General features: G+C 35.6%; 2 protein-coding genes across 5 annotated transcripts in view; both read left to right on the forward strand.

The window, feature by feature from the left end:
* The window catches only part of TRAPPC13 (trafficking protein particle complex subunit 13), a 24,889-nt gene continuing 1,570 nt past the window's right edge, over positions 1-23,319 (forward strand). Inside the window, exons 1-12 of one of the 4 annotated variants that reach the window (XM_074569942.1) lie at positions 1-272; positions 6,765-6,833; positions 7,699-7,798; positions 8,399-8,483; positions 9,205-9,332; positions 9,471-9,543; positions 11,961-12,005; positions 15,480-15,497; positions 17,716-17,849; positions 18,962-19,160; positions 22,173-22,273; positions 23,162-23,312. In XM_074569942.1, coding sequence (XP_074426043.1) covers positions 227-272; positions 6,765-6,833; positions 7,699-7,798; positions 8,399-8,483; positions 9,205-9,332; positions 9,471-9,543; positions 11,961-12,005; positions 15,480-15,497; positions 17,716-17,849; positions 18,962-19,160; positions 22,173-22,273; positions 23,162-23,312 — 1,149 coding nt within the window. In that variant the 5' untranslated portion in view covers positions 1-226. The remainder of the gene's footprint in view (positions 273-6,764; positions 6,834-7,698; positions 7,799-8,398; positions 8,484-9,204; positions 9,333-9,470; positions 9,544-11,960; positions 12,006-15,479; positions 15,498-17,715; positions 17,850-18,961; positions 19,161-22,172; positions 22,274-23,161; positions 23,313-23,319) is intronic. The other 3 variants (XM_074569944.1, XM_074569945.1, XM_074569946.1) reach the window with 3 other exon arrangements.
* SHLD3 (shieldin complex subunit 3) lies at positions 2,401-4,167 on the forward strand. Its single transcript, XM_074569948.1, has one exon. The coding sequence runs from the start codon at positions 2,531-2,533 to the stop codon at positions 3,278-3,280; it is 750 nt and encodes a 249-aa protein (XP_074426049.1). The 5' UTR covers positions 2,401-2,530; the 3' UTR covers positions 3,281-4,167.

A 23,319-nucleotide genomic window follows, 5' to 3' on the forward strand; every position in this document is an offset into this window, starting at 1 on the left:
AGAACGCCCTTTCAGAAGGGGCCGCGGCCGGCGGTGCCTTCTGGGGGCTGTAGTCACCGTGGTGGCGGCGAGCTGCATGCCGGGACAGCCGCTTCCCGCCTCGGCGGTATTTACCGCGCCCGGGCCTTGCGCATAGGTTTGCCTGGCCTCTGCCGGCCGAGTCCCTTCCGCCACCCGACAGTGTTTTAGCCCGCCTGCCCTGCTGCAGGGGTTGAAGGCCGGTGCTATGGACGTCAACCAGCCCAAGCAGGAACACCTGCTGGCTCTGAAAGGTATCGACGGCGCAGCCTGACGGTGCCCGCCTGGGTCGCTCCTGCCGCGGCCTCCGCAGGCCCTGCCCTGGGGCTGGCCCTGAGGGGCGCGCCGGACCGGGCCGGGCCGGGGGGGAGGCGGCGCGGCCTAGAGGGTTTCGAACCAGTGGGGAACCCCACGCCCGCTCCGGAGGGGAGGCCGCGTTCTTCCCTCCGGTTCAGAAGCAGGTGGAGCGCGGAGCGGCCCGGCCAGGGCGGGGGGGAGGCTGTAGGTGACAGAGGGCCCCGCACAGTGCTGTGCGGCCGTCGCGGCGGCTCCACCTGTCTGCGTTTTGCACAGGGCTTTCATCGCTTATAAGAGAACCTTTTTTAAAAGTTTCCTTTCTAGTCCACTGCTGTCTCCGTTCATTTGTTTTCTCCCTTTTAATGGCTTTTGCCCCTTTACCCTCATGCTTTGTGCACAGCTACTGGCTTTATATCCTTAGAGTCACGAATAATGAAAATAAAGATGTGTCTGTCTCTCGCATGCCTTGCAGAATTAATACAGAAATCAAGAGAGCCCCGTAAAGGATTTGATCATTTCTGCTGGCATTTCTGGGTACCAGTAGGTCAGCAGCTGAAACACTGAAAAGCCTGAATCTACTTTCACCTTGTGAAAGTAATACTTTCTTTTCTTCTGACTGTGTTTGTAAAATAAATGCTGCTAGTTAAGTAGGAGTAATAAATAGTTGGTTAAAATCTTGATTCTGCAACCATTCTAAATCAGTGATGGATAAAGTATTGCAGGTGTGTAGATGATTTCAGACCCTGTCTTCTGCCCACTTACTAGTTTTACAACACTGCTGGAGAGAGTTTTTAATGGTATCTGCATGTAAAATTCAATATAATAATAATACAATATATTGAATTATAATTCAATATAGTATAATATATCAAATCATAATTGCATTATTATAATATGTGGAATTATAATTCAATATAATAATTCAAAGATCAACAAGCCCTTTTTCATGTATGTACACACACACGAAATAAACCCACAAACCTGAGAACATGAAACATTATCAGCTGCTGACATTAAAATGCATTTTGATAGTAATTAATTCAAAGAAAAATTTTTTATGATGGATCATATTGCTTTTGTAAGAAACTAATACAATCCTTGGGCTTCTGTTGAATTTGGTACAGTGTCTGGGCTATAGATTTTGCAAAAGAAGTGAGAAAGGTATCAGGGTTTCTTTACATTGTGCCTATTTAAAAAAAATCTTGGATTTTATTGATTTTAATGTCATTGTATGTTGCTGATCTCTGGCAGGAAACCTGAAGTGACTGCAAACTTGTTAAGGGCGAAAAGCAGGAGAGCAAGAGAGTGCATGTTACGTTTCATAGTAGTCTTTGTAGTTCTACACACACATTTAATCTAATATTTGTGTAAAAGAAAGCAATGGTTTATGAAAGTGTAAAGTTTTTAAGGAATTAATGAGTCTTTTAGTTATTCTAAAATCTAATAAATTAAGGAATTACCAGATCCTTAAGTTAGGGACTAAAAGGTTGGCTGCATGTATTGCTCGGAATCTCTGAGACTAAAAATAAATGCGTAGTTCTGATATGAAATGGAAGCAGACAGCTTTAATTTGCCTATAGCACTTCCCTTTCAACTTCTGACTTTAAAAACCGCTATATTGGTCAGTACTGTTTTAGGAGGGGTGTTTGTACCACACATGTTTTCTAGTTGATTTATATGCCCTGGCACAAAATGTTGAAGTGTAGGGGGAAAACACTCTTTAAAAAAAAAAAAAGATTTGTCTGGTAAATTTGAGAAAATAGCCAGTAGTAATTGTATGTCTTTTAATACGCATCACAGCAATATGGCAAGACTAATGGCAGGTATGACATGGTGACAGTAAGAGAATACTCTTGGGAAGGACAGTGTTGAGTAAATTGCGTGCATACAGTTAATGTTCAGTGTGCTAAAGTTATGCTGGTAATGATGGAATGTTGCTAATGTTCAGCCTGGATAAAGGAGAATGTTATGGTATATATCGTGCTTATTTTTACTACATATTGCTTTTTTGTAAAATATCCTAGCAATGATTTTCTTAATATGGTAGTATCTTATTTTTTTATAATACTTCTGCTTTAGGTCCTGTTTTCCACAGATCTTTGCAGCACGGGACAAGGAAATTCTTGTAAATAAGATCTTTCAGTCTAGATTTGAGAATCCTAACCAAGAGACTGTTCCTTTTCCTAAGAATAACTGGATTTCTACTGTAACAAGTATGGAAGTGGTCTTGCATTATCGACCACATCAGAGAGATCTAATAAAACTGCAGAAACTTGCAGAAGCAGCACTGAGGGAGTTTCCTATTCGTCAGTTACCAAGATTTACACCCTGGTTTCCAAATGATTTATACGGACTTCCCCTGAAACCAAAAAAGCAGCCACCTGTTATTTCTTGTGAGGAAGCAGAAGAATTGAAACAGCTTTCTACACCTTCAGAATATGTTACAGGATCTCCTGATTATGACTGCACAAAAAATCTCCTTGAGTTTCAGTCTAACATGAAATATGGACAGATTTTAATCCACGCACAAACTGTTCACAGACCAATTAACTTGGAGAATCAAGGAGAACCACCACCTAATGGAAAACAAAAGTTGAAAAGGTCTTGGAGTGTCTCTCTCCCTAGCCCTAAGCTTAAAGAAAAGATTCTTCCTTTATCTCAAGAACTGCAAAGCAATTTGGAGAGACTAAAACTGCATGCATTTTATAGAGCAAAGTGGACAATTGAACAGTCTATTTGTAATAATCAGAATTTGGAGGACATCTGGATAAAACTGAATAGACTCATCAAGCAGAATGAACTGCCATCTTGCAATGCTACTATCCAAAGACCTGTGGGACAGATATGGATTTTCTGTGATATATTATACTGTGAATATGTGAGAAATATTCTTAGGGAAAAGCTAAGCCTTACTGATAAAATGAATTTGCTTGTACATAAATTTGGAATTATATTTAGTTTATAATTGTAAGGTAGAGTTTCATAATAAAATTGCTGTCTGAAGTACTAGGGTTTTTAAGCAGCTTAGAATATACAAACTTTAGAACAACTGATGAATTAACGAGCAGAAAACCACTTAACATTACTTTGCTGCAGTTTTTTTAACTGTCATAATATATTTATTTAACTTTCTTTTGCCAGGAGACTTATGAATACTTCTATTAAGATTAGTAAGTTTCTGTTTGGTTTAGTACTGCATTATATAGCTTTTCTGTACCTTGGTGGTCTAAAGGAAAAAAACGAAAATAAAAATTCCAGACTATTATGGCAAGCTGTGTCAGATAATAAATTTTATGCATTTAGTGAAGCACTGTGCCCCTTTGAAATTAGGAGAAGAAAGAATATTTTTAAGTGAGTTGGTATAATCACTATAAGGATCTCTAGTATTTTTTGACACTGAGACTTTTAAGATCTTAATATTTCCTGAAAGTAGTGTGTGGGGGTTTTTTGATGAAGGCATAGCCCTCACGTGAAATACAAACTTATTTTCTATTACATGTGTGTGCTGTCTTAGTGACATTATCTGTACTTTCCCAGAAGTACTGATAACAGCTTCAGAAGTCTCATGCTGGAAAATAATGGACAACTTAGCATTTGCTGTTCTATGACTTTAGTAATAAGGTTATTTTTTTCCCCTGATGTTTCTGGTCTTTTGTCTCTAATTATATTGGGGAACAAGAAAGCACTAACTTCCAGCTACAAGTCAGGAAATTAAGAAATCAGACTTCTATCTGTAAACCTCTGTTTGATGTGATTATGGAAGGTAAAAGTCTCTAAGGATTTCAGTGTGTTTTGTGGTGGTAAAAGGTTGAGTTTAGCATGACTTTTTGTCACCTGAAAATAAAGTGGTTCAAGGTCACGCTGTGCCTGCTCAATTCAATGTTTGGAGGGTCAGCAGAGCAGTTAAACTGGAATTGATATGACTGTAAGGGTATGTGTTTCGCTGAGGCACCTCTGCTAACTCCAGGTAGCTTTGCTGTAGATGGAGGTCAAGGTCTGTGGCATCTGGAAAAGGGGGAAAATAAGTGAATGGTATTTGTAGATTTTTAGATTATCATTAACACTGGTCAAATAGAAGTGCACATAAGCATAATGTAAATCCCTCTGTAAAAACTGCATAAAATCCCCGTGGATTTTTACTTGGAATTTTCTTTTGATGACATCCTTATGTTGGAATAATTATATTTTGTTATAGGAATTACATGTCCTTTTGTAGTTTAAAATTAAGGATACTGCTCAGTTTGGATCATTGACATATATTTCTAAACTTTGATTGTTAAGGGGGCCTTATATTGATATTTGTGGTGTTTGTGACATTTAATATTACCACTTAGCAAAATTGATGTAAAATGCTGGCTAGAGTAACTGAGGATCATTATTTGTTTTAAAGCTTATATAACAAACTTATTTCACGGAAATAACTTTTCTGAGCTTAACACTAGTAGTAACAGAGCTTCTTTGTGCGCCAGCATTTTTAAAGGTAAAATGGAGTAGAATGCAGTGTGATTTGAGTTTTATTTAATGTTGTGTTTTGTGTCTAGGATCTTAAAAGAAAAGAGATGAGAGGTCATCCTGCAAAGATATAATATTTTCTAATACTGATTTAGTAGTCCTATTAAATACGATAATCTACATATCTTAATTTCTTGGTGTTTTGACTTAATTCCATGATCTATTTATTTACTGTCTTAAACATGAGTAAACTTGATCTGTAACTATTCCTTTAGAAACAGTCAGCAGGTACTATTTTATATGGGCTTACAGTAGATTTGAATAAAATTAAGTAACCGCCAATAACACAGTCCCACTATATTTATTTAATATACTGACAAAAGAGCTAAACAAACATCTTACTAAACAGAAGGAGAGATCAGTGTCACTGTTCAGTGGTAGCTGTCAGCTTTCTGCTGCTTTGGGTTAGCTCATACATGAATAATGATACACGCAGAGCTAGCTGTGAGCACTTCAGCTTGATAGCTGTCGTGTAATAAAAAATGAACACCACACTTGGTTTCCCTCAGGATTATTAGTCTTGGGTAGCACCAATGTACAAGCTGAAATCCAGACTTTCAGTTTGTATTCTTCCAGAAATGCTTGGTTCATATGCATATATAATTCAGTGTTTATCTTTTCATTTTCAATGCTGACTCTGGTTCTCCATTTATTCAGTTTTGTGTATTGTGAGGCTTTTTATTTATCTTGTAGTTTTAACCCTCAGAGATCATGTTTTTCAACTTTTCATGATAACAAAGGGAAGGTGTTACCTTTATTTTGTGAAAAATGAGCATAGGTCTGCTGTATGGTAGTGTAAGTTCTTGTGAACCAATACAGCCTGCTACACCCAAATGTATGTTGAAATAATTGAATATTTTATACAGCTGGAAACAGTGAATGCTGATGAGACATATAAGATGTACAGAAGTACAATAAAGATAAAAGCACAATACGTGTGTCAATGCAAGGGTGTTGATTAACTTGTTGCTGTCAAGAGAAATCTTTTTATTTTTTAGCTTTAGTTTTCAGAAATTGTATGGTTTTATGTTTGTTGAATTTCAAAGAAAAACAAATCAGTAATTTTTACATATTCAGATCAACATCTAAGGTTACAAATGCTGAACTTTGTTCCATGTGAATGCTTTCATGAGAATGTATGTGCAAGATTAGGGCCATTGGTTTACGTAAATAGGGAGGAATTTATTTAAGATGCGACATCTTAAATCTGTAATACAAATAAAAATAATGTAATTTTGAATATTCTGTGTTAAAATAGCCTTTGAAAATAGCACTTTCTTGAAGTAGAGGTCTTTTAATAGCAAGATCTTAATGATTTTGATTTTGTCAGTATTGATAAAATAGGTTTGTGTGAGTGTTCCTGAAGTTTTTGTGTTGGTTTTGCTGGTTTGAGTTTAAAGTTCATGACTAAAAGAAAAAGTGGTTGTATAAATAATGTAGGCTTTTAGAATTGTAACTCTATTTTGCGTATGTTTTGGAGATTTGGGTGTAAAAGCAATGCTTTATAGCCTCGAGTTTGAAAGGGTCCGTATAGTCATCATCTCCCATTCTAGACCAACCAGGATCACAGAACAGGCACTTAGACTAGAAGAGTCCACAAAAAATGAAACTAGTACACTTCTGAACTCCACAAAGCGCTGAACTGTAACATGTATAAGACCATTAGCACATAAGATTGAAAGCGGTAGATGTTGGCGCACCAGGAGAATAAAGCAAGAGGGAGCAGTGGCATCACCAGTGCTCTTGGATCTCAGAGCAGCAGGGAATTAGTTATATTGAAAAAGGCCAGGTGATCTAAAAAGGTGTTAATGTTTTTCAGGCTAAGATTTGGTGGATTTTTGGTGTAAGGAGAGCAAGACAAAATTATACTTAAAAAATAAAAAAAAAATTTAAAACCTTGTTTCATTGACCTATGGTTTATTTTCTGCTTTTTGCAGTGATGAGGCTAACCAAACCTACTTTATTCACTAATATTCCGGTGACTTGTGAAGAAAGAGATTTGCCAGGTAATGTCTTTTCTACAGACTGATTATTATGTATGTATTGCATATTATTACACTTAAGCAATGCGAGCATCTGCGACTTAGATGTCAGAGAAATCTTAGACCTCCCATAGACGATAATCTGAAACAGCAATATATTTTATGTTAGGTAATGGCTATAAGAAAATACCAAGGTGCACTCTACAGCTCTTGACCTACAGCTTTGAAAGCTTGGTGATGATATTGCAAACATGTGACCTTGAAGTCTGAGCAATTAACACACAAGATGGAAGGCAGTTGTGAGAGAGAAATGTGTAATTGTAGCAAGTTTGTCTTTACTGTCTTTATCTGTAGAAAACGCTGTGGTAACTAGAACCAACACATGAATGTTCTATGGAAAATTATTTTGCAAGAATCACTGGTTTTGAATTGGTGTACAGTCATAAATTGGAAATCGCTGTGTTGTCCTCCAGTCATAGTTGCAGACTAGAAGTCAAGTATAAGAAAGAGGCAAAGGAAAGATTCGAGAAAAGAGGAGTGTGTGGATATACAAAGCAAGCAGGGGAAGAAAGTAAGTGGGGTTCATTAGTTCCGTTATGTAATGTACTTAGGCAGAATTTCCCTTTAATGTTAATTTGAGCAATGCCTGTGGGATTGCACCCTTCAGTATGTATACTGAATGATTTATTGGACATGAGTGCCTGGAAGTAAGTTATATTTTTTAAGCAGACCTATAGATATGTATTTCATCCCTAAAGAAGTTGGTTATAAAATCAGTGTGCCTAAATTAAGTTACATCTAAATAAGTGATTAAGTGTCATAACTTGAATGTAGACAAAGCTTTAGACTTAACAAATATTTACATACTAGTAATTTGATATTTCTACAGGTAATCTGTTTAATCAGCTCATGAAAGATGATCCTTCTACTGTAAAGGGAGCAGAAGCTTTGATGCTAGGAGAAATGCTGACTTTGCCTCAAAATTTTGGGTAAGAATGAATTATTGTAACTGTAACATGCAAGGTTTAGGATTCATTTAACACTGATGTGTTTGTTACATTTCATTCTTTTTGAACATCATTGTTATGCAATGAAATGTTCAATTGTTATAAAAATAATGTGGCTTGATTTATAATGTGACATAATATATGAATTTTTGCTGCCTGATATTCCTTGTCTGCAGCCTGACTCTGAATGTAATGAGGATTGACAGTTGAAAGAAGTTTGCAGCTGTAGGTGAATTTCTAATGTAATGCATGACTGTAAACTACATCTTATACTAACAGAGTTTATTACATTGATTTTTGTGGGTACTGTAAGCCATCTTCTTATTCTTCTCAGATTTTTATCTAGAAAACAAATTGTGACTTGTTTGTTCTCTTTTGAAGTTGTTTGTCTTTGAAGGATGAGGTTTAGAAGTATGGCTGTGAAAATGCCAGCGTACTTCTAGGATGTGATTTGGCAAACACGTGTGTGTGCAAATGTGTGTATATATATTTTAATTAGAACTTAGAGAACATTTCACTGAAACCCCTTTATTTTTTTTTAAATATCTGTTACTAAATATTTTATTTTTTTTTTAAACACAGAAATATATTTCTGGGAGAGACATTTTCCAGTTACATTAGCGTACACAATGATAGTAATCAAGTTGTCAAGGACATACTGGTGAAGGTATGTGAAAATAAATATAATTACTGGATTTATAAAAAAATAAAATGTTGGGTATGATTTCTGACAAAATCTTGTTTAATGCTAATACAGAGACTTCAGGAAATATGTGTCACTTTTTCCAAACCAGAAAATAAACCTGGAAATTGGAAACAATAAGACACAAAAATAGAAATCATGATAGAGATCTTTAAAAATTAAAATTAAAAACTAGGATTGTATCAAATAAATAGACATGTTATGAAGCTTCTCTGGAGAACTGGTGTAGCAAAATTTCCATGGCTAAAAAACTGGAGTTATATTTGCTTATTTTAATTTTCAATGGAGTCTTCAAAGCAAGTATATGTGAAGCATGCATTGACTTGTCTTTTTCTTATATTTCAAATTAGTTCATTTCTAATGCGTCAGGTTTTTGCATTTTCTGCTGAACAAGTAATACATTGAGAATAGAAATTCGAGAAGTCATTATGAAACTCAATGTAAAAAGTAAATAGAGATTTTTATAAGCTGCATCTTAAAGGATTGGACCATTTATATACATTTTAGAACTTGTCTTTAGCTTTGACAAGTATGTCGTTGTCTTAACATGTCTTAATTGTATGTATAAAAACATGTAAGGTACATAATGCTCAGTGAAACCTGGTACTTTATAATGTAAGTTATTTTCTTTAGACTGCTTTAAGCAGCTGCAGTTCTAACCAATGCTTTGTTTTTCTGTCCCCAGGCTGATCTTCAGACAAGTTCTCAGCGCTTGAACCTTTCAGCTTCTAGTGCTGCAGTGGCAGAACTTAAACCTGACTGTTGCATTGATGATGTGATCCATCATGAAGTAAAAGAGATAGGAACGCACATGTAAGGTTTTAAATTTTTCTATGATTAAATGAGCTCATATGAAACTGCAGCACATGCATGCTAATCTGTTGCTGCTTCGATATAGGCACAAAATTTAAAGTAATTCAAAATTATTTTTTAAAAATTTGTTTCTTTCAGCTTAGTTTGTGCAGTAAGTTATACTACGCAAACAGGAGAGAAGATGTACTTCAGGAAGTTCTTCAAATTTCAGGTATTGCCCAAAGTATTCTACTCCAATAACTGGGTGGATCTGGAAAACCCATTTTAAAACATTTGATACTTCAGAAGCACTTTTACACACGAAAAATCCATTCAACTTTTAAAAGTGAATTGATAAAAAATATTGCTTCAAACTTCACATGAACTGATGGTTTCTAAATACCATGCAGTTGAACAATTCATAAATACTAAATATTACATCTTACCATTTTTATTCATTTATTGAGAAAGAAAATTCTTCTCTTTAAAAAAAACTTTTTATAGCAGCCAGCTTTATGATTATTTTCAAAGAGAACAAGTATTGTTCATTCTGACTTTGACGCATCTAACCTTTGAGCTTAGATTGTAAAATTCTGATTTGCCTTTTATTGTGTGCAACTGTTTTTTAAATTGAAAGTTAGTGGTTTGTTTTTTAAAGCAATCTAAGCAAAGCAGTCTAATGTGTTGTGTCTAATGTCCACAGAAGTAATTGATAGAGTTGAAATCTTTTGTTCCACCAAGTGAATTTCAAGACTTAAGATTAGAGTAACTGAGGAAAGCAGGAAATTGCTGTTATCTGTGGACTGGTTCTGGCAGGAGAGTCTATTTTAGCTGTGTATTTAATGGATGTTTACTTTTTAGAGAAATATGCTGAGATTTGGATAATTGTGGGCTCTTTCCCATAGAATGGAGGATTAGGTGACATGCTTTCCTGAATAAATTTTTAGATGCTCTCACAGAGTGTCTGGCAATACAGGAGACCTATATCTTTTGCATGTGATTTCATTTCACTCTTCTCTAGTATTCTATCTAGATACTTCAGAAAAAAGCATTTCAGTCTTTAGAAGGCTAAATTACCATGCACTACAGATAAAGAGCACCTGAGTGCTCTTAGTACTTGCAGGCCTTGAAATGGCAGATATTGATTAGCCAAAGGTGTTTCCAGGCAATCCCTGGGAAATCATTCCCTATGAATTTTCATGTGACATATTCTCTGTTTTTTCAGTTATGCTTTCTAGGATCTTTTAAGTTGATCAGGTGTTACAATTGGTTTTAAACAGCTTCTTTTTCAACTATTATATGTAGTTTAACACTGATCAATAGTGCCTTTTTGTTACAGAGATTCCTCTGAGTATTTAACAGCATTATGTTTATATGGAGAAAGAATGATTCTTTCTAAGATTTGGTTGTTATTTGGTTTGGGACGGGGGAGGGCATGTGAACCTCGTAATAATTATTTGATTTTTACTGGAATGCCACTTGAAATTTACTGGAATGAGTGGAAAGACTTTGTTTATCGGAAAGCGAGAAAACATCAGCATTTAGGGAAATTAATAGGAAGCCCACTGAAGCAAAATATTTGGTGTAAAAAGCGACTCAACAAACACTTAAATAAAAGTTTTTACTTTTCTGACTAGAGAGAGATAGCGATGATTACTTGAGAGATTTGAACATTATGCATGATATAATGCAAAAATCTCTGTGAAGACTACTTTTTAATCTTTAATTCTTCAGGGCTAAGAGATTTGTTCACAACTTGGAACTTTAGGGGTATCTCAGGATGCAGTACACTCATATGTAAACAAAAGAAAAGTTTCCCTGCATAAAGGGAAGTAAATGTCTTCAGCAAGATAATTTAAATTAGTTTCATTACAAGTGTTAATAGAAGATTAATTCTTTCAGTTACATCAGTGTATATCCATTTTGTATTTGAATGTGTAAACTGTAGTGGCTTTATGCATGAAACTCAAGCACTTAAAAAAACAACACTTTATTTTCACCTTTTATATCACAAAAATGTTTTCTCTTACTGATTTAATCTCATGAGATTAAAATGATTCATTGGCTTTTTATTTTTTGTAATAGTTGCATTTTCAAGAGGGAAGTGAAGCCTAGCAATAGTTTGTTGCTTAAGCTAGTCACATGAATAGTTCTCTATTTAATTTTTTAGAGAAGCCCTTAGCAACTTTTGTTTGTGGCAGAACACTGAAGGATGTGTAAATATTACGTGGTTATTACTCTTGAAAGCAAGTGCAGACCACTTCAGGATACAAGATGGATGTAATGTTATTTTAAAGACATGGATCTACTTAGTGCACTGAATTCATCTAGTTTCATAAGAGGCCAGTGCTTAGATGGAGAAGTATTTGTTTTCAGTCTGAGAAAACTGCTTCGTAGTAAAGCAGCAAAGTGTGCAAATAAGAAGCAGCAAGTATATACTCTGAATTGTGAGGTTTTAGCTGAGTTGATTGTATTATATATTCCATTATGCACCTGTTCTGTGTAAGATCAAAAAAGAGAAATAACACTGTAGTAAAGATCCTAAAGATCCTAGCACTTATAAACAAAGAAGTGAAGTTTAAGTTATGCCTCTATGGTGAAGTTGTCTGAGAAACCAATTGTCAATCTATCTTTTTCCATTTAATTCAGGTTCTTAAACCACTAGATGTGAAAACCAAATTCTACAATGCTGAGGTAAGTGAGATCTGTGTGTATTTCTGTTTGTTTTGGTGAGTGCTGGGTCTATTACTTCACATTAGGTGGTTAGATTAAATTCAAAGAGCTTCTTAAGCACGAATGGTTATGAGAAAAATTATCAGTTCTAAAGGGAAAAACATAGGTGGGGATTTATATAATTTAGTGTGAAAATAAATGTACTTTTGATGAAGGAGAGGGAAAGAGATCGTAACTAAGGCAGACATGCTAGGACCTTAATGCAATTGACCAGCAATTTGCATATTTTCTGCTTTCCGGTAAACTCAAGTGTTTTCCGTTATTGCTTGTATATTTAGGCTGATAGAGTACTTACTGTAAGGGATTGTTCACAAAACAGATAATAATTTACCAGGTTGGGTAAATTTGAATTATTGAACAGAGGGGTCGTATTTACCTTGGGGAAACTTCCCCAAGGTAAATACGACCCCTCTGTTCAATAATTTATGTTTACGTTTGTAGCAGTTATACACAGTACTTCAAAACTAAATGACCTTATATATGCCATGTATATTTATTCGGACATACTTCGGCATCTGTCTTTAGCTATTAATGGGAAAGAATTTTAACTGAAGTTGACACAGATAGTGGAAACTCTTACAAATTACGTACAGCATTCTTTTTATTTATAGACATTCCCTGTGGATATATGTATTACATAGATCTGTTATAGGGTATCAACTTCCACAATATCTCATTACGTAGGAAGTTGGGACACTTGTTTTCATCATTATCACTTAACTGCTTTGTGAAACTGAGCAAGTAGCTTAATTTTGTGAGTACCGTATTCTGCATTGTTTGTATGAAGTTCAGACTAATACTTGCAAAGTACTTTGAGAGCTTCCATTATGAGTTTTAAACTTTTTTCATAACCCCTGAAATATGGCCAGCTCTTACGCTCCTAGTCATTTCATTGAAAACCTTCATTAGCATTCTTAAACAGTTTGTTTGAAATAGTTTAAAAGATAGAGTGAAGTTGTAGGCATTTTATGTTGCAGTGAATAGTACATGGGAGAAAAAAGACCAAAGTGTCAGTGAGAGGAGAAGAAAATATATGGAATTTTGGCAATTTGAAAAATAACTTAAGCTAAGTAGAAGATATTTTGCTGTCCTCTTTGTTCTTAATTAAGCAGATATGTGCTGTGAATTTGCATGTAGAAAAGCAGAGAGTCTGCAAACCTGTTTTTCTAAATATTTATCTCCATCATAGTCACACCTGGGGTTCATCATGCAAGATAATGGCTATAGAGGTGTGAAGGCTGTATTTCTTTCCCTTCCTGACAGTGTCAATAGAGAAAACAAAAAGGAGAAGTAACAGATAAGAATTTCTGCTCTACAAATGAGTATTCCAGATGCGAAGATCTGTCTGGTTCGGAGTTGTGCAGGAAATTTTCCATAAAGATTTTTCCTCTGCTGTGAATTAATAGCACGTAAATTATGAGATATTTAATATAGAGAGTGTAATTTATTTAGATAAATTAAGGCATAGGTCATAAGCGATTTAAATATCGTAGTACAGAGAAAAACATTTCTCTACAAATATGTTGGTACATCTGTCTAGGCCACAGGCTTCAATCCTTGATAGGCTGACCAGGTGTGAGATACCTGAGTAGGGTCAGAACATAAGCACGTAGTCCAGTGCCTTATAGAACTGGTGTTATTTGTAAGTGGGAATGTCTGGGAATGTCTCCTGCTGTGATTTAAGAATAAAAATAATCCTAAAAAAATAGATAATTCCTCTGGGAACAAAATAAACCCCCATTTTGTGCATGGATTATATTATTGTTTCGGACAGAAAATACCTGTTAGGGAAAAAAGGGACAGATACCTTAAATTAAATGTTGCCATCTCTCTATATAAATTTTGTTTTTTGCTGAAACACTTCACAACATATGGAAATAAAAACCTCTTTAAGGTAAACTCTTGGCAAATTTTTGACATAGGTCAAAAGTATTCTTTTCTTACAAAATTGTTTTACTGATTGGCCTTATAAGGGCCTTCATAAACTCCATTTCCCAGTTAGCCACCAATTCCTCATGATAAAGATCTATGAGAACCTTCAGTGTCTGAGCTGGTATTTGTGGGTTTTTGGGTTTGTTTTTTTCACCCCTGTAAAAGTTTTAAAAGGCTGATTTGGTGCCTTTTGTTCTTCCTGCTCAGGAATTTATGCAACTCCCATTATCATAGTATCCATAGGATTGATTGAAAAAAAATTTTTTAAGATTTTGGGTGATATTAACCAAGCAATTTTCATTTGCCTAGCAAACTGATATAGTACCATTCATATTTCATTTCTGAACGTATATAAAGTGCTGTTATGTGTTGTGACCACAGAAGTTAAATAAAATTTAAAAACCTAGAAATAAGTCTTTGGTTAGGTGTTGTATGTGATACTATGGTGCTGTCAAAGTACCAAGACCTTCATCCTGAATATTAAGAAAGACTGTATCCTTGGGAGCAGGGGAGAAGAAAAATTGGTATGTGTCAGTTATTAATTAACTAAAGGTCTTTAAAGGTTGACTAAACAGTTAAACAGTTGCCATTAATATTACAGATCTGATGTTATCTATTCATAAAGTCTGTCAATAAAATTATTTTCTACTAGAAATTATAATCCCTAATTTAATTTTTTTCTAAGGCAAGGAATGATGCTGAGCTTTAATTCTCTTGCTTGTTGCTCGTATTGCAGTAGCATTCAAATCAAGTTGATCACTGAAATTCGTGCATAGAACGCATGCCCTGTCGCCCTAACCTGCTGCAACCCTGAGACTGAATTACCTGCCCCGATCTATAGAAGGTCTCTCAGTGACTCTGGCGTGCCTTGGAAAAGGCACAGTAAAAGGTTCTGCTCCTGCAAACATGCATAGGGGAGGCAAATGTGCAGACCTTTAAGAAAACAAAGTTTGCAATTGAAGTTCGGTTTTTGGAATGATGGATATTCAAAAAATAGTTTTTCCTGATTAACTTGCCGATAAGATGCAGTATTGTAGCTTTGCTACACATTCCCACATTAATTTTATTTTGAGACCTTATGTATGTGGATACTTCAAATTATCTGTAAAATAACAAGTACTGTTTTTCCATTTCATATACAACCCATTGCATGGATTTAAATTCAGGACAAACTTTAAACTTGCTCAAAAACTAACTCTCTTTTTTGGGTCAGTTTGTTCTACCATATCTTATCTGTGACTTGTGTGCCTTAGGCTCTACTTTGGATTGGTTCTGAAGCAAAGCTAGTGAACCATGTAACCATACTAGCTATAACTTATTAGAAATGTAGTTGTCATCTTTGTTTGCATCCATTTTTATTTACGTTTCTGTCTTACTAATGCTATCTTGTTTAGATGGTGCAAAAAAAATGCAGAAATGCATTTTGTTTGAAAGTTAGCCTCCTTTTTCTTTAACATTTAACTCTAATTTCTCTAATGTGTTCTTTTTTTATTTTCCCATTAGAGTGACCTCAGTTCTGTGGTAATTTTTATTTATTTTTTTATAAATATGTATGCTTTTTTAATTGCCTATCTGTCTCTGTGCTTGTTAACATTCTTTTAAAAACATAATGGAAAAGCAATGTTTGTTCTGCATATCATGAACTGATGTTTTCTCACCTTTATATGCGCAGCTAATCATTTAAATGGTTAGCTCTTTCTTTAACACCCATTGTTGAAACTAAAAGCTGCTTATTACAGACTCTTGCTTGTGGGGGTCCTCCTGTAAATTACCTCATCAAAGTTTGACTAGATTCATTATTTGAAAATGGGAATTAATCCCTTCTAAAATTTTCCTGCTTTTGACCCATAGAAATGTAGGTTTTACTACAGCACCACTTGGGTAAGCTGTGACGCAACTTTTCATGCCTGGTTGGTGGAGACAGTGGGTTTGAGGAGAGAGCAGCAGTTGGATGTTCTTCCTTCCTTTCGCTAGCTGGAACTGCACTTTCCAACTCTTAACTGCATGTAACAGTTGATGAGTTAGTATGATGCTTCTGCAGTCTGATTTCACTTTTAAGGTGTGCCTTGTATTAAAATAAAGTGCATTCTTCTGAAGTACTTAAGGATTTTTATTCTTTTTAAAAAAACGTGATATTAAACCAATTTAGGAATAACACAAAAACTAATTTGCTTTTTCATTATGCTGCTTGTTTTTTCTTTTCTCTTTCAAATTAGCTGTTTCTAAATTTCTGCCTATGGTTGCTGCATTGAAAACAACTAAAATTTGGGTAAATGGACACTTTGAGCAATGGATTTATGGGATATAAACAGTATCAATTTAAGTGACAGTCAGGTGGTAGTAGTAATGAGAGCCATGTTTTAGTTGGGGTTATTTCCAGTTCCTTCTGCAAGCCTGAGGTCTGTCCCTAACTCATGGCACTTGCACAGTTTTCATAACTATATATATGCTATCGTCTGTTTTGTGTTTAACATGCTTATAAGGCACAACAAATAGTTCCAGTACCATTCTGTGTTTCTTCTTCTAACAGAATGCCTTTTGAGACTAAAAATATTTTTACTATTTTGTCCCACTTTCACTTTGTAATTTACAAGCAGGACTCCACTTGTATAATGAAATCATTTATTTACACTGATTAAAAAGAAACTGTAAGCTTCCTTCCATCTTCCCCGTAAAAATACTTTTTTTTTTAATTTATCATAACAAAATACCTAAGCTGCTTCATACTGAATTTATAGGAAAGAATATTTCAGTTGGAAGGGACCTACAATGACCACCTAGTCCACCTGCCTGAATAACCCAAACCATTCTATGATTCTATGAATAACTCCCCTGTAAATGCAGATTTGGTACCCTCCTCCTTTTTTCTTTTTAATTGGCACTTCTTTCGTTTTATTTTTCACTTCTCCAGGGGCTCATGTCTCTAGTAGTCTGAGCCTTAGGTAATTACTCTATCCTGAGATTTGACAGCTGCAAAGTGACTTCACTGGTCTGCAGTTCCACAGCTCTAGTTCCTTGATTTTTCAGTTTCTGAAGTTTAATAGTCTGTAGCTTTTGTTCCTGTGCTAGAATGGGTCCTTATATACCATCTTCAGGCATTAGCTTAATTTAACAGATATGTCTTACAGGATGTTTTGAAGGTAGAACACCAGTTAAACTGTTGGATGCATATAATACTGGTAACCATTGGCATGATGCAGCTGAGTGAGAGAGGAGGCTGGTTTTTGCTTTTTAGCCAGTACGCCAATGTTTTTCAGAATTATAATAAATTCTTAGAGCATGTACCTGAACTATTTTGCTTCAGTTACAGAAAAACACACACACTTATTTTAATGTTTTTATAGAGCTTGATGCACTAGTAATCTGGCATGGCATGTTGTTGTGCACTGCAATTCCTTACCATTTATTCTATTTTTTTTTTCTTTTTTAAGAATTCAGATTAAAACTTGAGTTGCTATTGAGTTGATAAAAGTCTTGGGAAGTGGTGACCCAATGCATTACAAATAAGCAATAGCTAGAACATAGCAAAATTATCCCACATCCATTGTTTGGCAAGATACCTGTTGACTAACACTTTTGCTCCTCTTGTTACTGGGATTAAGGTTTTTTCTTGCATTAATTAATTTGATTTGCAGGCATGAACTAAACACATGTGACTTTTTTTTAACAATAGGACTCTCTACTCCTTTTAAGAACACTAATCACGTTTTAATGAACTCGCACTTTTGGTTTTTTTCAGACAGATGAAGTGTTTCTGGAAGCTCAGATTCAGAACATCACGACCTCTCCAATGTTTATGGAGAAGGTTTCTTTAGAGCCATCTATGATGTACAATGTTGCAGAACTGAACACAGTTGACACAGCAGGGGAAAGGTATGTTCAAATTCAGGATATTTGCCTTGATTTTGTGATTTGATGAGGTATAATCATTACTCTGCAAGACGTCTGTAATGGAAGGATTGTACTTTCATTAAAAAGATCAAAGTCCTGTTACGTATTCAGCTAGAAAAGCTGTTACAGTTTTCTTTTTATAGAAACTATTCTTACAACTTTGTAATTCTACCTAGTAGAGAAATATCCAGCTCAGTCCTCAAATATTTGGTAACATGGATGACATGGTAGCATGAAAACCTACTACTTCAGTATCTCCTATGTAAAATTTAAATCCCGTCTGGTTCTGACTTGATCCTGTAAGGCTAAATATGTACACACAGATCATCTGACTTGTCCTTGCTTCCTTCTGGTAGACTGGTAGCTGTTTTCAATTGTTCTAATCAAGACCTAGCAAGGCAGCAGTCAGCGTGAATTGGTGGAACGCTCTCATGGGATCTTAAAAAATAAAAATCCATCATGCTGAAATAAATTAAATGCCTTTTGGTGTGAATTAGTAAAACACCAAATATGAGAAGAATTTTCTACTGTGTTCAGTAAACTGTTGTGGATACAAAAGCTTGTGGTATCTGGGTAGAAGTTAAATTTGGCTGTTTGTGCTTTGCTATTGCTTCGGTCTTTGGAGGAAGTGATGTTTAGGTATTTCTGCGTTGGGGCTGAAGTGAAAATTCTGTTGTCTTGCCTGTCACAGAGTTCACCTGCAGCATAGTGGAGCATTGTTCTTACAAAGTGTTTGCGTCTGTCCTGAGTGGGGGTCTTAAGCTTGTGACACTGAGATTTACCAAATAGCAAAAGTAAAATTAAAAGCATTGTTTAAATGCTAAGATGCCAGATAATAAATGATAATGTAGCAAAGTGGATTTCCACCTCGATTCTCTCTGGCTCAGATGAGTAATTTTTTTTCCCCTTCGTCTTCGATGGTACGTAAATTCTAGAATTGTTTTCTGTTGTGAAAACAAAAAAAAAAATTCAATGTGTTTTGCCATGAATAAAATACACACACAGAGTAAGACTGGTGAGGGATGGGAAAAAAGGTTGGGCTCTTAAGTCTTCCTAAAAAAAACTGCGTAAGACCCAATATTTTTTTCTTTTAGTGAGTCTACTTTTGGGTCAAGGACTTATTTACAACCTATGGATACACGTCAATATTTATACTGCCTAAAACCAAAACAAGAATTTGCAGAAAAAGCTGGAGTAATAAAAGGTGTAACAGTGATTGGTAAACTGGACATTGTATGGAAAACTAATCTGGGTGAACGAGGAAGGCTGCAAACTAGCCAGCTCCAAAGAATGGTAAGTTTAACTTAAACATCAGTTTAACTTAGCATCCATTTTTAAGGCAACTCAATGAACAATTTAATAATGACTTGAAGGAAAAGTTCAAGCTGCTTACTTTCTGGACCTCATTCTGAATTCACGTGTTTCTATACATATTTGAGAAAGTTATTCAATACATTTGGTCAGTGAAGTGTGGAAAAACCACTATTCCGAGGGACTATAGCTGCACAAAAGCATTCTTTTTTTTTGGTTATGTGAATGGCAACATTTTTTGTTTTCTTGAGGATTTGTTTCTGGCACGTAACATGCCTCCATCTTTTTTCATAGCACTGAACAGCATAACTTAATGAATTGTGCACTTGAATTGCCAGAATCAAGTAACCTATGTAGCAAAATACATCGGTTATTATAAAATTAACTTCTTGGATGCCACCTGGCAACAAACTGAAAAGCACTGATAAAGGAACTCCTTTAAGTATGCTGTTGACACAGAAGTCTGCTTCGTAATTCATATGGACAGTTTAGCTTCAAGTAACAATTTTTATGTATCGGATAATACTATTTATCTTTCATGTCCACAGTCTTGATTGAAAATCTATTCTATTCTGATCGATTTAAAAATTGTTTGTGAATTTTAAGTTGTAATTACTAGCTTGCTTAAGTCAGCTGCACAGCCCGTCTACTCTAATGCCTAAACCTGATTTGCATCTTTTGAATTGAGGATGGTGTAATACGGGAGAGAAGTAAAAAAGCTTTGAGTTTACGAAGCTTGTAATTGAGTTTCTGCCTCTGTCTCTCCCCCTGCCCCATCTTCTAGTAAATCGATCAATTCTGTAGGGAAATCACATTGACTAGGAACTAGGCAAGCAAACTTGGATCCTGGAAATTCACAGCTAAGTCACTGAAACTTCTTTGTTTTTTAATTGATGTGTTAAGGATCTGTATAACCCCATCACATCAGAAACCGCCCTTTTTTCTAAACTTAGAAAAACTTAGTAACTTTATTTCTGTTACTTTGAAACTTGCTGCTTGTTTTCTAACTGATTCATTTTCAACTGACCTTTCCTATAATTTCTCTTTAAAGGCAGGTATTTTTTTCCCTTGTCCCTAAATCAGTATTCCGTCACGCTGCATCCCTTCTCGCTGAACCTTTGAGAATTGCACTTGTAATACAGTGGTGATTAACACGCCTCCACACTCCAGGATTAGTTTTAGTCATCTGGCATTGTTTTGTGCTAGTGATTAACAGAGAAACATGAGTTATTTTGTATACTTTGAACAACATTTGTCTTTGGAAAAGCAGCAAACAGGTTTTGGATGTTTTTTCCTCTTTGAGTTGCAGTGCAACTCCCTCTCATTGTCTTCTCATCTTTTAAATGCTACCAGATTATCCTGTTTCTAGGCTCCTTTCGCTTTCCATCATTTTCCTCCTAATCCATTTCATTGTTTCCCCCATAGACCCTGAATTTTACCTCTGATGTTGTTTTGGTTCAGATCAGGAATGCACTTTTGGAACAAGTATCCTGGATCACCCCCACATACCATAATTTGAGGGCTTTTGTGGAGTGGTGTCCACAGTATGCCAAGGGTGCTCCATCTGCTTACGGGCATTCAATCCAGGACTAGACTAGAACCAGTCCAAAGAACGTTATTCTTGAGTAGCACAAGCAAAGAATTTTCTAGTTGATTCCATACTCTGAGCAATTATCTAATTTTTTGATGAAAAGGACGTTCCTCCTTGAAGTGCTACGGCAAGGCTTTTACTTCTAGGCATATGTTCTCGCAGGTATCTCATTGTTAAGGCCAACAGGTATGTACTGGTTTAGGCCTTGTCATCTGCTCTGATCCTGTCTTGATTTGGTCAATTGTTCCTAAGTTTATTCTATAAAATACTGCTTTTATTGTTGGTTTGTGTTTTTTTTTTCTTAACATACCTTTTAAAAGAAGAGTCTAATGTTATGACAAATTCCCCGTTGCTTAGGGAACTGGGTACAATTTTTCCAGTAGAATCCTTCATGTCACCTAATACAGCTGAAAAGATGTGCCGTTTTCTGGTGCTGGATAATTACTTCTATTTCATGAAAGGTTCCAAGCTTATTTATGTTGCTTGACTGGTCTGAAGTCTTCATTGGTTTGGCAGCCCTTTGCTCACTCTAATGTCCAATTTAATATGCTTTCTTTAAAATGTCATCTGTCTTCAGCCTGTAATGAACTGTATATGACTAAAACCTGTTCCCAACCTGTCACTGGCTTTCTGGGCCTCTTAAGGTATATCTTTTAATCAAGCTGTAAACTAACTTTTACTACAGTGTCCTTCTATCAGCAGAATTGGAACACATGTCACAACTAAGCTTTGTCAGGCAGGACAAATTTTCCCCTTGTTTTTTTCCTTATCTGTCATTTGTGGGGATTGAAAATGGAAAGTTTTTTATCTGCAGGTTACCATCTTTAATCAGCCCTGACTGGTAGTAACAGGATATTTATCACAGGTTTGTTAGTAGACCATAGGAAGTGTGTTCAGCTCTTGACAAAATTGGTTGGCAAATATTCATATCATGTGCCTTTCTAACTGGTGGCAATTAACTATTTTAGCAGACGTTTGGAGGACTGAAGTGGCAAGGAGAATGAACAATCTCTTATTTCTTAGACTGTGGGATAGTAGCGGGCTTAAGCAGGAAAACTATACTTACGTTGTCCGTAGTTTATCTGTTATGGGCATAACGGAGAGGTCTTAGACTAAAGCTGATCTCAGGAACTGTGTATGGGTATCCAAACTTTATGGATGTGAACTATCTGAAAAACTTAGTAATAAAGATCATCCTTGTCTAATGAATTGTTAAACCTATCAAGGTGGTGGTTATCAGTAGTGGATGGAGCACTACTTTTGAGTACAAATCAAAAAGAGTCAATTTTGTTTCTTCAAATTCTTCTTATTCTAAGCTTGTTGCAGTAAATGAAAACTTGACTAGTAAAAACTTGAGGTTTACTATGCATCATCTGAGAATATACATTCTTGTACCTTCTCAGGCTCCTGGATATGGTGATGTAAGGCTTTCTTTGGAGACAATACCAGACACCGTGAATTTGGAAGAACCTTTTGACATTACATGTAAAATAACAAACTGCAGGTAATGATGTCCTGTGATTCTTGTGCTTTTTCCTGAGTGGGTAAGTTGTGGCTGTCTGTTTCATTTTTCAATACTTTCTCCTGAAACAACTCAAACCTGGTCTTTACTAGAGTAAAGAAACGACTTGAAACAGATCTTTTGGATTACAATGTTTTTAAAAAAACTCAAAGAAACAAAAAATTTCCATCATGATCTGCTAATACTATTTGAACTAGGAGATTGTCAAAAATCTGTAGTGGAATTCCATGGAACTGGCTGCAATATCATTTAAGATTGCACCCCATAATTCAATCACAAATCATCTTAGTTCTTAGTTAATCTAATAACAAAATTAGTGCATATATAGGATTTTTTTTAACTACAAGTAATTTTATCAATAAACGATGCCATTTGTATTCAGTCAGATTTTACTACTAGTTCTGCACCCCTGCTAGAATGCCTGCTAAACATTGTCACTGTAGTCTTTTGTACATCTTTATCTGTGTTTTGGCTTGTGTTTACACTAGGATCTATGGTAGCCCTTTACAGAAGAGTTGCAGGAGTGATATTTAAATAAAGTAATTCTAAATAGAAGTTGAAGCCAGGGATAAAGTGTGTATCTGGTCTGCAGATTCTTCTCGTGAAAATCTTGTGCTCCATCCAAAACGTGAGCAGTATTGCACTATCCTGTGTTGCTAAACCCATAGCAGGACGCTTGTGTCAGACAAAGCTATGTGCAACTGAACTACTGTGCTTTGCAGTAAATCTTGCTTACTGCCTTATAATTATTTATAAATGCTTGATTAATAGTAAACTGAATAATAAAGTAATGAAGCTTTTACATGTCTGCAGTCCTTGAATGTTAAAAAAAAGCCCACAGGTTTATTCTTGTTTTTCAATTTCCTCTAGCAGTGAAAGGACTATGGATCTGGTTTTGGAAATGTGCAATACTAATTCCATCCACTGGTGTGGAGTTTCAGGGAGGCAACTTGGAAAGCTGCACCCAAGTTCATCCCTCCATCTTGCACTTACATTGCTGTCTTCAGTGCAGGGATTGCAAGTAAGTC

Source organism: Larus michahellis, chromosome Z, assembly GCF_964199755.1.
Source record: "Larus michahellis chromosome Z, bLarMic1.1, whole genome shotgun sequence".
Classification (NCBI taxonomy): Eukaryota; Metazoa; Chordata; class Aves; order Charadriiformes; family Laridae; genus Larus; species Larus michahellis.

Bases quoted from the DNA above. Each gene is read 5' to 3' on its own strand.
- SHLD3 (XM_074569948.1), top strand. From the start codon at position 2,531: ATGGAAGTGGTCTTGCATTATCGACCACATCAGAGAGATCTAATAAAA.